This window comes from Stegodyphus dumicola, chromosome X2, assembly GCF_044657685.1.
Source record: "Stegodyphus dumicola isolate Sdum_Otavi_A_Nest chromosome X2, ASM4465768v1".
NCBI lineage: Eukaryota > Metazoa > Arthropoda > Arachnida > Araneae > Eresidae > Stegodyphus > Stegodyphus dumicola.
In genome coordinates, this window is record NC_140781.1 from 38,752,617 (window position 1) to 38,767,628 (window position 15,012).

Here is a 15,012-nt window from a genome sequence, read left to right on the forward strand (position 1 = left end):
ACCTTTAGTGCAGGTAGTAATCACCACCCAAATCTATGACTTTCTGCCAACATTTTGGTAGTTTCTCAAAGCTTTCGGTCCAGAAACTTGGTGGCCACGAGTCCAAACACAGCTCAACCTCATTTTAAACATTATATGCAGAATGGAAGATAGCACCAACAAGATGTAGCTGTAGGTGTGAACAAAAGGTAGAAGTCCAAAGGAGCGATGTCGAGGCTATATGGTAGGTTTGACAAAAGATCCTATTTGAGTCCTTACAGAGTCCAAACGGTGAATGCAAACATATATGGTCTTGTATTATCTTGCCCAAAGACTTACCGGGTGAAGACCTACCCCTTTTTCAGCCTGTATTTCTGAAGTAAATCCACGTTTCATAGTAAGTGACGATCCAGTCCAGAATTTTGTCTTTGCGTTGATATTTGAGTAGATTCGTGCAAGCCCAAACATGTCCATCCTTAGCTCATGGCAACACCCAGTGATTCAACTTGTACATCAAGTTTATGCGATATATCACGTGACTAATGTACATGGTACTAACATCTTAACTCCTTAGTAAGCTCTCTAGTGCATACTGATCATTACCTACATGTTCTCGCAGACGGGCTTCATCAATATCAGTAGGCCGGCCAGAGCAGTCTGCTTCTTGAATGTCACAGTCCTTGTTTTTTTAAGTTTAGGTACCAGACTTTCACAGTGTTATATGATATAACAGTAGTACATAAAGCTGTACACATGATTTGGTGGCGTTCTGCATCTGACATTTTGCAACAGAACTGGAAGTAGACGATGGTTCTAATCTGGTAACATTATAGTTCCGTTTCAGACACTTTGTACTTAGTGATAACGATATTTTTTTACAGATTTCACAGCACAGTGTTCTAAAGCAAGTCTCTTTCTTTCCAATGTCAAAAATTGTTTGACAAAATATGATTAAACACGCCAACGTGAACTGTTTTTGCAGATATTTGTGGTGGCAAGGAACTTTGTTAAAACCTGTTATTAGTCATACTTAAATTATAACCCATTTAAAATAATCTGTTTACGGCTATACATTTAAAGCTGTCTAAAGATTTAAGGTTGCTCATTTAAGTTAAGAAGTATTTAATAATGAGACTTTCCATAGCCAAAATTCAGTTTAATTCATAAATATGTGTAAACACCAAAGCAAAAGCAGTAATAATACATAAATGTGCAAATAGAAAATAAAATGTATGTTAAAATGGGAAAATTAAAAATAAAATGTATAACAAAAACATAATTGAATGTCGATAATGAGTGTCTTTAAATAAGAATAGGCAAGAGAGCCATTTGCTTTTTTGAAATTGCTGCAACACAGAAATTTTATATTTCCTGTTTCCTGTAAAAATTTTACATTTCCATCATTCTCTACCCAACTAGCAGTAAAATTTCCTTCAGAGGGCATGCATGTAAGGCCCTTATTATAAGACATCAAGAATTCAGAGTTGCACCATAGATAAGATGGGGGGGGTGAAAGAAAACCCAAAGTCTCGGCTGATCATTCTTGGTCTGTCTTTTGGTTTTCACAATGAATAAATGGAGGGATTGAATTACTGTGGCCAGTATTTTGGCCAGACCCTTCTTTTGAAGCCACTATGTATTTGGCCGATTAATATTCCTCTGCCCTAAATAAATTAACTGCTGTCCATGAGTGAGAGTTTACATGCTATTTTCATCATAATTTAGCTTCTCTCATGAGACCTGCTTAGTGGTAGATTAGATTTAGATTCGGTAGATTTGATAAGATTTTTAATTATTTGTGATAGAATAAGTTTACTCCAAGTGTTTCGTCAGATCAAGTGGACTCTTGGGCTCAACTATTTTAAGTATGCGAGTTTTTCTGTTTTGTAACTGTAATAGTCTGTAGATTATGTTCATGAGTTATGACTTAGCAAGTACATAATGTTTTACTTATTTGATTATTTTGCTACTAACTAATCTATTGGCAATAATTCACTGTTAAAAGAATGTAACCTGAAATATCTGGGTCATTAGGTTAGACAAACTAAGTACATATTTCATATAGCAGGCTTTAATGTTTCATAATGAGTTTTTTTTTTTTTTTTTTTTTTAATTTTATCAAGCAAACATGTTTTGTTATTAATAGATTGCTGAATATAACAGTAAAATTCAGTGATAGTATAACTTTACTTTTTAATATTTCAGATTGTATTCATAAAGATGACATGAAAAAACTAGCTATAATACTGGTATGTAATAAATTTCAGTCTCTTTATGCTAGGGTATGACTTTTTAAATGACAGAAATTGGTTATTATGTTCTGTAATTTTATAAAACAAATTGCATTTCTTCTTTTACTAGGAACATTTAGTAAATATTGGTGAAGTAGACGTTGAAAATGAGAGACAAATTTGTGATATTATTGACTGTAAGTCATCAGTTACATATTATTTTAATCTGAGCTTAGCCTTACCAAAGACTGAACAGAGAAGTGTATCTATTGATGATGTTGAAACACTTGAAATTGTGAAGAAAGTACTTCAACTGTTGCCTGAACCAGAAGATGTAACAGAGAAATTTCAGGTGAGTAATAAAATGTAACTGAATTCTTGTATGTGATTGCTTTAAATGAAGTATTTGCTCTAGAATAAAATTTAAATGCACTGCATTTATTGAGGGAAGGAACAATGTATGTTTTTATGTTGAAAATTTTTTATGTATCACTGATACCTATCAAAGAGATCTGCTTTTTTATGTGTTTTCTGTAATTGTGTTGCTTTCATTCTGGGATCAGTTTTCCATCAAGACTTGTAGAGTAGACTGTTTTGTAATCCCATATAAGAGTAATATACCATGCTCTTCATAACTGATTTGTGTATTTATAGTAAGGCAAGATAAACTACATATCTCAGTTGATCAGATGATAAATGTAACTGTCACATTCTCTTTGTCAAACTAGTGTACTGAATAGCATAATACAAGTTTTCTTTCACAAATCATTAAACTTTTGATGCTTGACATAGAGGGGGCAGTTAATGTTACAGCTTTGCACAAATTAAAATGGGAAAAGCTAAATCTAATAAAAAAAAATATAACCAAGGGTCGCCAACTCTATACCTGCCGTCACTATTGCACCCACCACAAGTTTTATATGTGATCACGATAAAAAAAGTTTTTGGTGTAAATTTTTGGTGTTTTTGTTTGTTTATTAAATATTCAAAAATTTCAAATATACATGCATTATTATTATTTGCCTCCCTATACTACTGTATTGCATAATGCTTTTCATAGATGGTGCCATACAAAGAGCATAATTATGTATTCTGCATTGTGATGACATCTACAGAGGGGGAATTCCCATTTAATTGGTATTACCTTAAATACCATATTATATTTATTGCTAATAATATGCTCATATTTTTAGCGCATGTGTTTCCTACAAGCACGCTTTCACTCACTAAGCTCTAATAATATGCTCATATTTTTAGCGCACATGTTTCTTACTTTATTATTATCTTCTACTAAATTTTTTTACATGCCTTTTTATTTTAATCCCAAAATAAGTGACTCAAGTAGAGGGCAAATAACCTATGATTTCAATACTGACTCGGAAGAATTCTAGTGTTCCATGAGTTTTAAAGATGAATGTGTTTGTTATGTGGAAGTAACATTACAGAACTGATAAAACATAATGTGAGTGACGTTTTCAGAAAATTCATGCCACTTTTTCAGTACAACCTGTTCAAGTAAATCTGAAGTAAAAGAGAAGAAAATTAGTTTCTGTTTTGAACCTCTGTGCCCAACTGTCAGTTTTCATTAAGCCTGTGGTAAAATGTAAAAATGCTACTATTCTTTCAAAATTTCTCCCATACTCGTAAAGAAGAAGCCTTTCCAGTATGGTGAGTTGTTAAAAGAAGCATTTTTAAATATTGTTGATTGTATTATATGAGGGATTTTCTTAGCCAGAATGCTGGGGCCCCCCAGTTGACCCTCCTGGGGGATGATTTGTTGGATGATTACATATATATGAAACACTGCACAGTTAGCCCAGTTTGCCTCCGCACAAGCTATTGGCAATAACCACTGATGGAGCACCAGCTGTGGTTGGTAATATTAATGAATTTATTGCCCTTTGCATAAATAAATAATTTTGAAACTTTATATTGTATCACAGTATCACTCACCAGGAAACTTTGTATGATAAAATATTGCCCTTCAAACATATAATGAAAATAGTTACAAAAATCGTAAACTTTATTCGAGCAGTCCATTTGCAACACAACCTTTTCAAGGCCCAACTAGAAAATCCTGAAAATTCTCATCACATTCTGCATACTGGAGTATGTTGACTCAATAAAGTCAAAGCTTTTGCAAGATTTGTAAATTTAATTGGAGAAATGAAAAGTATCTTAATGCCCAAAATCAAAATTTTGATGATCTAAATTTTACTGGGTGGAAGACTTAATTTGTCCTTGGTTATTATCAACCTTCAGTTACTTTGTTTACTGAGGAATCCAGATATAGTCTGAACAGTGTTTCTAGATGTGTTTTTGATCTGGAGAGAGGAAGGAAGACGGAAATTGCTTTCCCTTATCCATGAAATATTCTATTTCCACGACCGGGTTTAATAGTTTGTGGAGGAATCATGTCAAATGGCCACATCAAGCTGCATATCTTTTAGGAAAGTTCTGCAAACACTCGGAGATATGCGGACAAGGTATTGGAACTTCAATTTAGATTGTTTAGTGGTGCAGTTGGCCCAGTTTTTGCTAATGAATGACAATGCTGGACCTCATTGAGCCATATATGGTGTCAGAATAACAGAAGATAATACTCGAATGGATTGGCCATCTTACTCTCCTGACTTGAACCCAATTGAGCATGTGTGGGATACCTTAGAGCACTGAATTTCAGTGCATCAAATTCCTTCCTGGACACTCCAGGAGTTGAAAAATGCTCATTTAGAAGAGTGATGTGCAATTCTACAAAACTGATCAACACTTTGGTAAAGTCTATGAAATCAAGATGTGAGGTATGCATAACTGCTCGAGGTGACCGTACACGATATTAAAGAAAACATTTTCCTGTCATTTTTCAGTTTCCATAATTTGGTTTTAATATCAATGTTTTGCAAATAATCAACTGCCAAGCATTGCAATTTATGTTAACTAATGCTTTTGTACAAATTTCTAGTAATAATTTTTCATTAAATATCGGTTATGTTTTATTTCTGTCATTATTCTTTAATTTTGATGACCAGTGTATTATTGAATTCAGCTTGATCAGTATAATTAAGTAAATCAACTGCTGTTGATTGAAGTTGTCAGCCTCTACTGACATGTGCTGGCATTTTGAGTGTCAATGGTACCAATACATAACAGGTACCATTGACCATTGGGACCATTTATTGGTACCATTGGGTTAAAATTAAGAAAAAGTTCATTTACCTTTTCTACTATAAACATGGTGTCTCAGTTGGAAAGACGAATATTTTCCACAGAAAACACAATTTTATTTCTTGACACCACATTTTGATTCACATTAAACATTGAAAAGGAAAAACAAATATTTAAGTACTATTTCTTATACAGCCTCCCTTTCCCATTCATAGCTGTAAGAATCAACTGCTCATCTATACTGGCACGAACCAAAAGTGAAAATTCACTGTCTATTACAAAAAAAAAAAAAAAAAAAAAAAAAAAAAAAAAAAAAAAAAAATTAAAAAAAAAAAAAAAAAAAGAAACGTTCTAAATTTTCTCATTAGTGGAACCCCTGGTGCCACCTGGTGAGGGAAAGAAACACTTTAAAATGAATACCTGACAAGTGTATTTTTGAATAGCATGACATCATCATAAGGTTTGGCAAGCACTTTGCACAGAGTATGTTTTCTTTTAGGTTTTTGCACTCGTAATGTGATTTCAGTGTTTCTTAATCCCAAACAATATTTATAGCACTAAAGTATTTGGAAAATTCCTTGAGATGAAAAGCTGTTAGTCATTTAGATAATGGGCATCAAGACGGTGTCTTTGCTGTCAAAAAACATTTTAAAGACTGAAACTGTTGCTGGGAGGCTATGGCATTCTGTTGAATGAAATCAGCTGTTTCTCAATATTCATTGAGTGTCTATCATGACCAAAAACTTAACTGCTACAGAGCAAAGTTTTTAACTTAGTCATAATTGGGACTTTAATATTGGAGGAAAGTGTATATAGAGTAATATTAGAACAAAGGGCATATGGATGATTTGAAAAGAAAGGCCTTTTTGCTAAGCCTTTCTGCATTGTTGTACATGTCCTCATTATGGAAGAAGGCCTGCTTGAATTTGTGCAGAAAACATAATAGTTAAAGTCTATAACAATGAGCCTAATTTCTTTTAGTGAAAATTCTATGTTAACATCAGATTCTAAGCACATTTGCAACTGTAAGGAACCACAAGCAGGAAATATTCCTGCCAATATTAAAGAATAGTCTGTGTGTTGTAGGTTTTGAGAGAAATTATCACCAATGTGCACACTTCCTTTTGCACATGTTCTGCAGAAGATATGTAGTCTACCCAATTAAGTCTTACAACTCAGAATAAGTCTTTTTAGAAATCTGATTGTCTGATTTTCTTTTTGAGACAACATTTATCCAAATTCAGCAAACCTTATTGATGAATGTCTTAGAACTGAAGACATTTGAAACCAAATCTCCTAATCTGAATTCGATAGAAAGAGTTTATGGGACATCCTTGGAAAGGCTATTGCATGGTAAATTTCTCTTAAGGGCCGTTCACACTAGGTTTACCTGAGCTAATGGAGACATCTGATGCAGCCGACACTGCTCCATAGTATTGGAAAAATCAGTTTCTCTTCACAATGGATCCAGTTAAAAATCTTAATCTCACATACATCAAAGCTAGTCACTACATGGAAATAACTCTGTTAGCTCAGGTAAACCCCATTGTGAATGGTCCTGTAAAGATCTGAATGCTTTTTAAGATCACATTTGCAGAGGAATTAACTGTTAAAAATTCTCTTTTACCACCTTTTTAAGAATATTAAATTGTTTTGTGGTATGCGTGTACAAGTTAATCATGTTCTTCTATCATCAGAAGTCTGCACTTTTTGTGAGGTTATTAACTTTTAACTGCAGTGTCATCATCACATTTTACTTTAAATTTATATATAGGACTAGACATATGCATTCATATTCAATTTTCAGTTTACATGTTATTATGTTATCTGCCATTCGAAATAAATTCATTCTATTTTATGCAACAGTTTTTGAGAAATCAGCATTTTGGCAGATATAGAGGTAAATATAGGGTTATAAAAAGCTGTATAGAACTGAAAAGAAATAAAAGCCATTGACCAATTTTACACATTCCTTTCATCTCTTAAAAAATTTTTGAATGATTTTGGTGACCAAAATTTCTATGCTAAAATATATTTGCAGAAGTACATCTGAATGTAATGATATTTTATGAAATTAGTTCATATGCAAATATTTTACTGCAGTTTTTAATACTTCCATAGGAGATACAAAGCTCTACAAAGAGTTTAACATCATCACCGTGGTTAATCCAGTTCACAAAAAACAAGACTAGTCCTTTTGATGAAGATGTGGATCTCAAACGCCTTAAAGCATTTTTGCCAGAAGTAATGCTTGGACTGTTTGATTGCCTGCATCATATGTCTACTTGTTCATCCTTGTATATACAGAAATTTCCTACATTCATTCTGTTCAAGCCAGGTGGCATGTATGAATTCTATCATGGTAATTGTACAGTATTGTAATATTTTTCAGTTTGTCATAATGATAATTAAAAAAATAAGTAATAATACTTATTTATTTGTTAAACTTTTGTGTGTACAGTCGGGAGTAGAACTATGGATTTAAAAATATTTGATATTGACTGTCTTTCCTTCCTGTTAAAAAGATAAATATTTTACAATGCAAATAATCTTATTTGGGCAATATTCTGACAACTTACCATATTAAAGAGGAATATATGCTTAAATTTTTTTTTGCATTAAAGCAGCATGAGCTTATTAAAATGATGTTATGAAATTGTTAGTTTTAATATGTAATTCCTTATGTATGCTGTAATATATGTTCCATGACTCTCAATTGCATAAATCAGTGCTCCGCAACCGGTGTGCCGCGGCACACTGGTGTGCCATGAGTAGGATATAGGTGTGCCGCAATCAAATACATGTATTTGACATTTTGCAATTTTTTATCATGTATTTAATACACAATGACAATTTTTTTCCTTAATAATGTCTATTTTAAATGTTTTTATATATTTCACTGTTGTGTGGTTGTGTGTGTGATTGTAAGTGTGTCAGCATTTGAATTTTTTCAGCACTTCCTTGATAACTCGGAACTCTTTGGTGTGCCACAAAATTCCAGAAAGATTTTTTGTGCGTCGCAGGTGAGAAAAGGTTGCGGAGTACTGGCGTAAATGATCAGTTACCTGAACTTATCAAAAAATGTGTGAACAGATGTCATTTAAGTACAGTAAGACCCCGCTTAATGCTGTTTCGGTTTAATGCTCTTTTATTTGAACTGTGGGTTTCCCCGAAATTATACACAGCATCAGGATTCCTGATATCCGAAGCAGTTTCTCTGTGTTTCTTCTTTCCTGCGGTGTTATACGAATGTATTTTTATTGTTTCAAACATTTGTTGACTTTATTGCAAGTATAAATTTATATAATATAACAATTGATATAGTGACAAATATTATGATTTTTAGGTTTTATCATGGGTGATATATAATAAAAAACACGAAAATAAAGCAACAAGAAAAAGCATTTCGCTAGAAACTAAAATGCATGTGATTAGAAGATTAGATACTGGTGAACGTCAATCTCAAATTGGTATTTCATTGAATTTGGCAACTTCAACAACAAGGACTATTCGTAAGAATAAAGAAAAATCACTGTCATCAGCAACTGCTACTATAACAAGCTCTGCAACTAGAATTACCCATTCTAGAAATAATGCAATAAAGGAAATGGAAAAATGACTTTCTGTATGGATTGACAACGAAACTGAACGCAATATGCCATTAAGCCAATTAATTATAATGGAAAAAGAAGAATTTTTAATTACATTCAGGTTGAGGCAAGTGACACAAGTGAAACTTTTGTTGCAAGTCGAGGAGGGTTTAATAGATTTAAACATTGAAATAATCTTCATAACATGCAGATTACAGGAGAAGCAGCAAGTGGTGATATGAAATTGGCGGCTGAATTCCAGCGACATTAAAAACAATAATCAAGGAAACCATGCTCCAGAATTGGTTTTTAATGTTGATGAAACAGGCCTGTTCTGGAAAAGAGTGCCAAAACGAACATTTCTATCCCATGCAGAAAAACGTGTACCAGGATTTGAAGCTGCAAAAGATCACATAATACTTCTACTGGGTGGTAATGCAAGCAGAGATTTCAAATTAAAACTACTACTTGTTTACCATTCCAAAAACCCAAGAGCAGTGAAAGGAATATCCAAATCAACTTTACCTGTAATTTAATAAAAAATCATAGATAACTATGAAATATTTCCAGAATTGGTTCACTGAATATTTTTGCCTGTCTGTTAAATGCTATTGCAAAGTTAGAAAACTTGAATCAAGAGCACTACTTTTAATTGATAATGCTCCAAGCCATCCAACGAATTTATCTGACTTAATAACATGCATTCCAGTCAAAGTGGTTTTTCTTGCTGCCTAACACAATGCCTTAATCCAACCAATGGTTCAACCGTTATATCAAATTTTAAGGCTTATTACCTGTGGCGAACATTTAGACAGATATTTGAAAAAACAGACACACAATAAGAGAGTTTTGGAAAAAATACAATATCATGAATGCTGTCGTAAACATAAACCTTTCTTGGAATGACGTAACAGAAAAATGCTTGAAAGGGGTGTGGAAGAACATTTGGCCAGATCTAAGCAAGGACGGTGACACTGGACACTCTGTCGATATGAATGAAATACAGTACAAAGTCCGAAATCTGGACTGGTCGGGACTTCGGCAATTCCGGATTTGGGATTTTTCCTGATAATAGATCATCAATTTAAATCTGGTAAGATGGCATGCAGAAATTATACAATTAAAAATATGAAATCATAATTTATGAAATAAAGAACAATTATGATCTAAAGGGTTACAAATTTACAAAAAAAAGCTTTATATTTATTTGTTTACTTCATTAAACATTTCTTTCAATGTAAGTTTTTTAAGATGCTCCCACAAAAAATTCAAAAAGTTCCTTTTTCTTGTGTCATATACGGTGGAATTTCCAGTGCCATACTCCTCACATAATTTTGAAACGGATATGCTTTTATCCATTTTTTGCGGCAATACCACTTTTTGTTTAATGGACATCGAAAGATGGTTTCGCTTTGTAAGATCCTTTGTCAACTCCAGAATTGGAAACTCTTTTTGACATAATTGAAAGTTCAAGCTTAGTTTTTATAAAATTTCTGTAATAATAACAGTCTGCAAAAAATAATAAGCTGGATCAAATTAGACACAGTTTGCTACATTAATTGAAATGCCTTAAAATCAGTAAAGACAATAATTTTAGCCTAGCTTAATAGCGTCCGTTATACATCATTAGCTGTGTATTAGAAGACTGGCGACGAAAGCCAAGTTGTTTCCCTAAATTGTCTTGCTCCTATTGCGTACTAAATTAAGCCTGAATTGTAATAGCTATGTACTATGCGTTTATTTCTTGCGCATGCTTCAAAGTAATCCGAGTCCTGAATAAATAAACTCCCGCATATGCTTAACCGTTTGAGTCCGGCGAAGCGCTTCACTTGTCGTATGCCAAAAATACGCAGTGCGATAGCGCTTCTCTTGTTTTATATCGGGAATGCGAAGACGCTGCTATTGGTTAGTATACTTTACGCAATTATTGAGAGCAGTTGTAGTGATATCAGTACTAGTTGTTTTATAGGAATTGGAAATTGTTTTCAATTTTTTACCAAGTGTTAAACTGATAATTATGAAATAACCCGTGTCAAGTTCTGATTCATTTGAAAGTGACTATGTTATGAGAAGTGATAATGAAGAGTATAGTTATGACCTTAAAAGTGATAGTAGAAGTGACATCATCATTCGTTCTAAGAGATTACGAGTTATTAGTGATAACAGTGATGATGATGAAGTAACTTCATGATGATATTATTGATGACTTTTTACCTGTGGATACAATTTTTCCGAATGAATCGAATACTTTTTCTGAAGTACCTGGACCAAAGCATGCCCCTCCTCCTGATGCGAAACCAATTGAATATTTCAATAATTTATTTTTTCAATTTTCAATAATTTTTTGTCAAGTATACTGACCAATAGCAGCATCTTCTCATTCTCAATACAAAACAAGAGAAGCGCTATCGGGCTGCGCCATATTTTTGGCATACGACAAGTGAAGTGTGATAGCGCTTTGCCAGACTCAAACGGTTAAGGCTTTATCTAGGTCCTGCGCTCGATACAGCCTGGTGCAGTCTCGCGGGTCTTAAATTATGCTACAGAGCGCTTTCCTAAGTTCTAAATTTTCACCGTATGTAAACTTTGGATCCCAGTGCTTTTCCTAAATCATAGAAAACTTCTCATCCCTTAATTTTGCCGCTCGGTGCTCCCCCCAAATTCCAAAAATATTGTCTTCCATAAATTCTGCCGTCCAGTGCCGACATATTCTGCAGCTGCTTCTGGTTTTATGGTGAATAACATATCAGTTATTTTTAATTAAAATAACACTAAATGTAATCTTTTGGCCTATGAGTTTCATTATCAAAATCTATTTTTAGCATATGAGAAGAAATTTTTGTTGAATGTTTCTTCATCAACATTTCTTAGAGCATTTAAAAATGTATAATGTTCGCCAAGCATAATGTTAGCATAAAAGTTTTCCATACTCTTGTTATTCAATTACTAATATTAAAAAATATTTTAGACCTCACTGCATGAATTATTACTGAACCTGTCATGTATTGATAAACATGCGGTGATGAAAGCAAAATATAATAAATAATGACTCGCCAGGTCGGCGTCAGGGATATAAAATAGGTGAATGTTTCGGTTTGAGATGTATGCCAAGTAGAGACTCAGCTACGGAGCCAAATTATTAATCTCGCAAATTTATGCTTACATGATTGTTTTTCCATAACAAGGTATTTTATTTAGTGCCTAAGTGAAATTAAGAATCGGAATTTTGAAGTGAATCTCCACAGGTTTTATTATGGAAGGAAAAATCAAATTGCCATGCATAAGGCATTAATAAAAAAAAGTTTGTGGCTTTGAGGTCCAGATTTTAGATCATTCCGGATAATGGATGTCTGAATTTTGGACTTTGTACTGTAGTGGAATTAGTGAAACAAACCGGTTTAGATGATGTAAATGTAGAGGATGTTGAAGAAATAGTGCAAGAAACAGCAACAAGTCTTTCTAATGATGAGCTTGAGGAATTAGTGGACCAAGAAGAACATAAAAATATTGAAAGTAGTGATTCTGAAGAAGAGGAAAAAGAACTTTCAACAGCGTTAATAAAAACCAGTTTGACCACTATAACAGAAATTGTGGACCATCTTCGCTTAACCCCATTATTTATATGACGAGATAACCTCGTTTAATGCTGTTTCATATTGCACTCTACTTTGATGGAATGTATACCCTGCATTAAGCAGGGTCTTACTGTATCTCCTAAAAAATCTGAGATTAAGAATGCATTTGTCCATGTGAATTTCGTCGAAATTTTCAAGTCACTCATACTTTAGTTCTTGAATCTCTCTAACAATGCATAATTACTATTCCTTTATTTATCAGGCTTACTAAGCATTCTATGTTTTATATTCCCGACTTGTTCCTTTTTATTCTTTTGGCTTCTTTTTGAAGGTCTCTGTTATAAGAAAAACTTTTTGTAAGTATATTACTCCTGATTATGGTACCTTGTCACAAAAGCTCGTATGTACTGCAATTGAATTTAGGTAATAAATCATGTTTATAATAACAGTGAGCTGTCATAGTTATCACCCATTTGAGATACTTTCAATTAAAGGCAAGTTAACAGTTATTGGGTGATTAAAAAAATAAAACAGCTAATGCTATTAATTGCAGATTATGGCATGTGAAGATAAAAAGTTATGTATATGTGTATGTGTTGAAATGGAAATGAAGATAAATGTTGAAGTTGTATACGCGTGACAACAAGAAAAAATGCAGTTGTAAGGGTTTTAAATATTCCCTATCTATTGTAGCTGTCATTTGCAACCACAAATAACTTGGCAGAATAAATGCCTGTTCTTGAAGAACTACATAATTTTTTTTAGATACATGTTCAGGACATCAGTCAGCAGTAAGTTGACTGATGCTAAGCAGAGAACCAAATGTAACATATTCATAGATAGAAACTGAACTCAAAAGGATTTGGGTTTTAGTTTCAAGTCTGAACTATCAGCATTATAGAAAGGTGAATATCAGTATTAAAATAGAGAATTAAGGAACCACTGAAAATTTAAATTAGTGATTTGATTTGCATATTTAGAGAGAATAAGGCTTAGCCACAGAAAAATCTATATTAAGAAAATTTATTAAAGCAAAGAAAATGAAGAAAATTATAGCTTGGGTAATATAAATGTGAAATTTTGAATTATATAATAGCAAAATATAAATTTTGATTGTATCATTTAAAAGTAAATGCAATTTTTAGAGTTCTGTAATTAAAATTTTCAATACAAAAACTATTGCATATTAAAATTTTTGAATAACAGTAATTAATTAGTAACTTAATTTATTCATAAAAGTACTTGATGTAAAATTTTAATTCGATAGCGAATTTGCCTATTTTATATCGCTGCTAAACAAATCTTAACAAGTCCACTTGAAAATAATAATTTCAAGTTTTGGGTTGACAAACATAATATAAATGATGAAGAGCAGACGTGAAAAAATATCTTGCATATGATAGCTCAAAGCTTATTCTTGTAAACTTGGGTAAATGATCCTTGAAATGCCAAATCTTTTAGACAGTCATTAAATCATATGAATCATTTCATATGAATGCAGAATAAAATAAAATCAGTAATCATAGCACAGCTCAAGTAAATAAATCCTAAAGATAAACTTTCATTAGAAATACTCGTTCATCTATGCATCCATATCGACTCGATGTACCGGATATTTCTATGTCAAGAATTTCAGAACTTTTTCTGAAGCTAAATTATGGAGTTGGCTTGTATATGCGTCCACTAATCTCACAAAAAATGTAGCTATTTTTTTGTCAGCTGGCAGAAAGCAATAAATTGCCAAATATTGCATCTTTTAAAATTTCTTAATGTACAGGGTGATTATAATTAAAGTTGCGATTTCAAAACCCCTCTAACTTTAAAACTAATGGTCAGAATGACTTGATATTTTACCAGAACTGTTGTGAGGCAATGCAATTTTGGTGAAGTAAAAAAAAAGTTTCAAAATGTGCCGATAGATGGCGTTGTCAGGGTTCACATTGCTGTTATGAAGGTATGACTAAGACTTGACATGCGCACCGCAGACATAGCTGTGATAAAAATGAAGAAAACTAGCAGAACAAGTAATGCTTTGCCTGAATGCTTCATCATAACTCACAAAGAAGGATCGTGATTTGCCCGTGAAGCTTTCTGATCAGAACAGTGACTAGCATCAACAGCTATCAGGAAGTTCTTTTCATTAAAAGGCATAAAATCTGGCCCCATGACCCCTTACGGCATGCTGAAAATGATAGATAAATTTGAAGAGATCGGTTTATTTTACGTGAAGCAAGGTAGAGGATGAAAACCAGTTTCGGCAGTAGCAATGGAAGATGTAGCCACAATATTACAAGAATAGCACAACAGAAAAATGGATGAATGTTGGATATGCCTATTAGCATGGTAATATCCTATGGAACATCTTGCACTGTTTATCCATGCAAGATAACTCATGTGCAGCAGTTGCTACTTGCTGACATGGAAACATAGGAATTATTTGCGCAATGATTTCTTATCCGGATGGAAGTCGAC

At 33.1% G+C, this 15,012-nt stretch overlaps 1 protein-coding gene across 2 annotated transcripts in view; it reads left to right on the top strand.

Annotated features, from left to right (window-relative positions):
- The window catches only part of LOC118186654 (endoplasmic reticulum disulfide reductase DNAJC10-like), a 111,073-nt gene that overhangs the window by 52,603 nt on the left and 43,458 nt on the right, over positions 1–15,012 (top strand). For both annotated transcript variants that reach the window (XM_085810092.1, XM_035356771.2), the window contains exons 7-9: positions 2,185–2,228; positions 2,341–2,562; positions 7,497–7,737. In XM_085810092.1, coding sequence (XP_085666218.1) covers positions 2,185–2,228; positions 2,341–2,562; positions 7,497–7,737 — 507 coding nt within the window. The remainder of the gene's footprint in view (positions 1–2,184; positions 2,229–2,340; positions 2,563–7,496; positions 7,738–15,012) is intronic.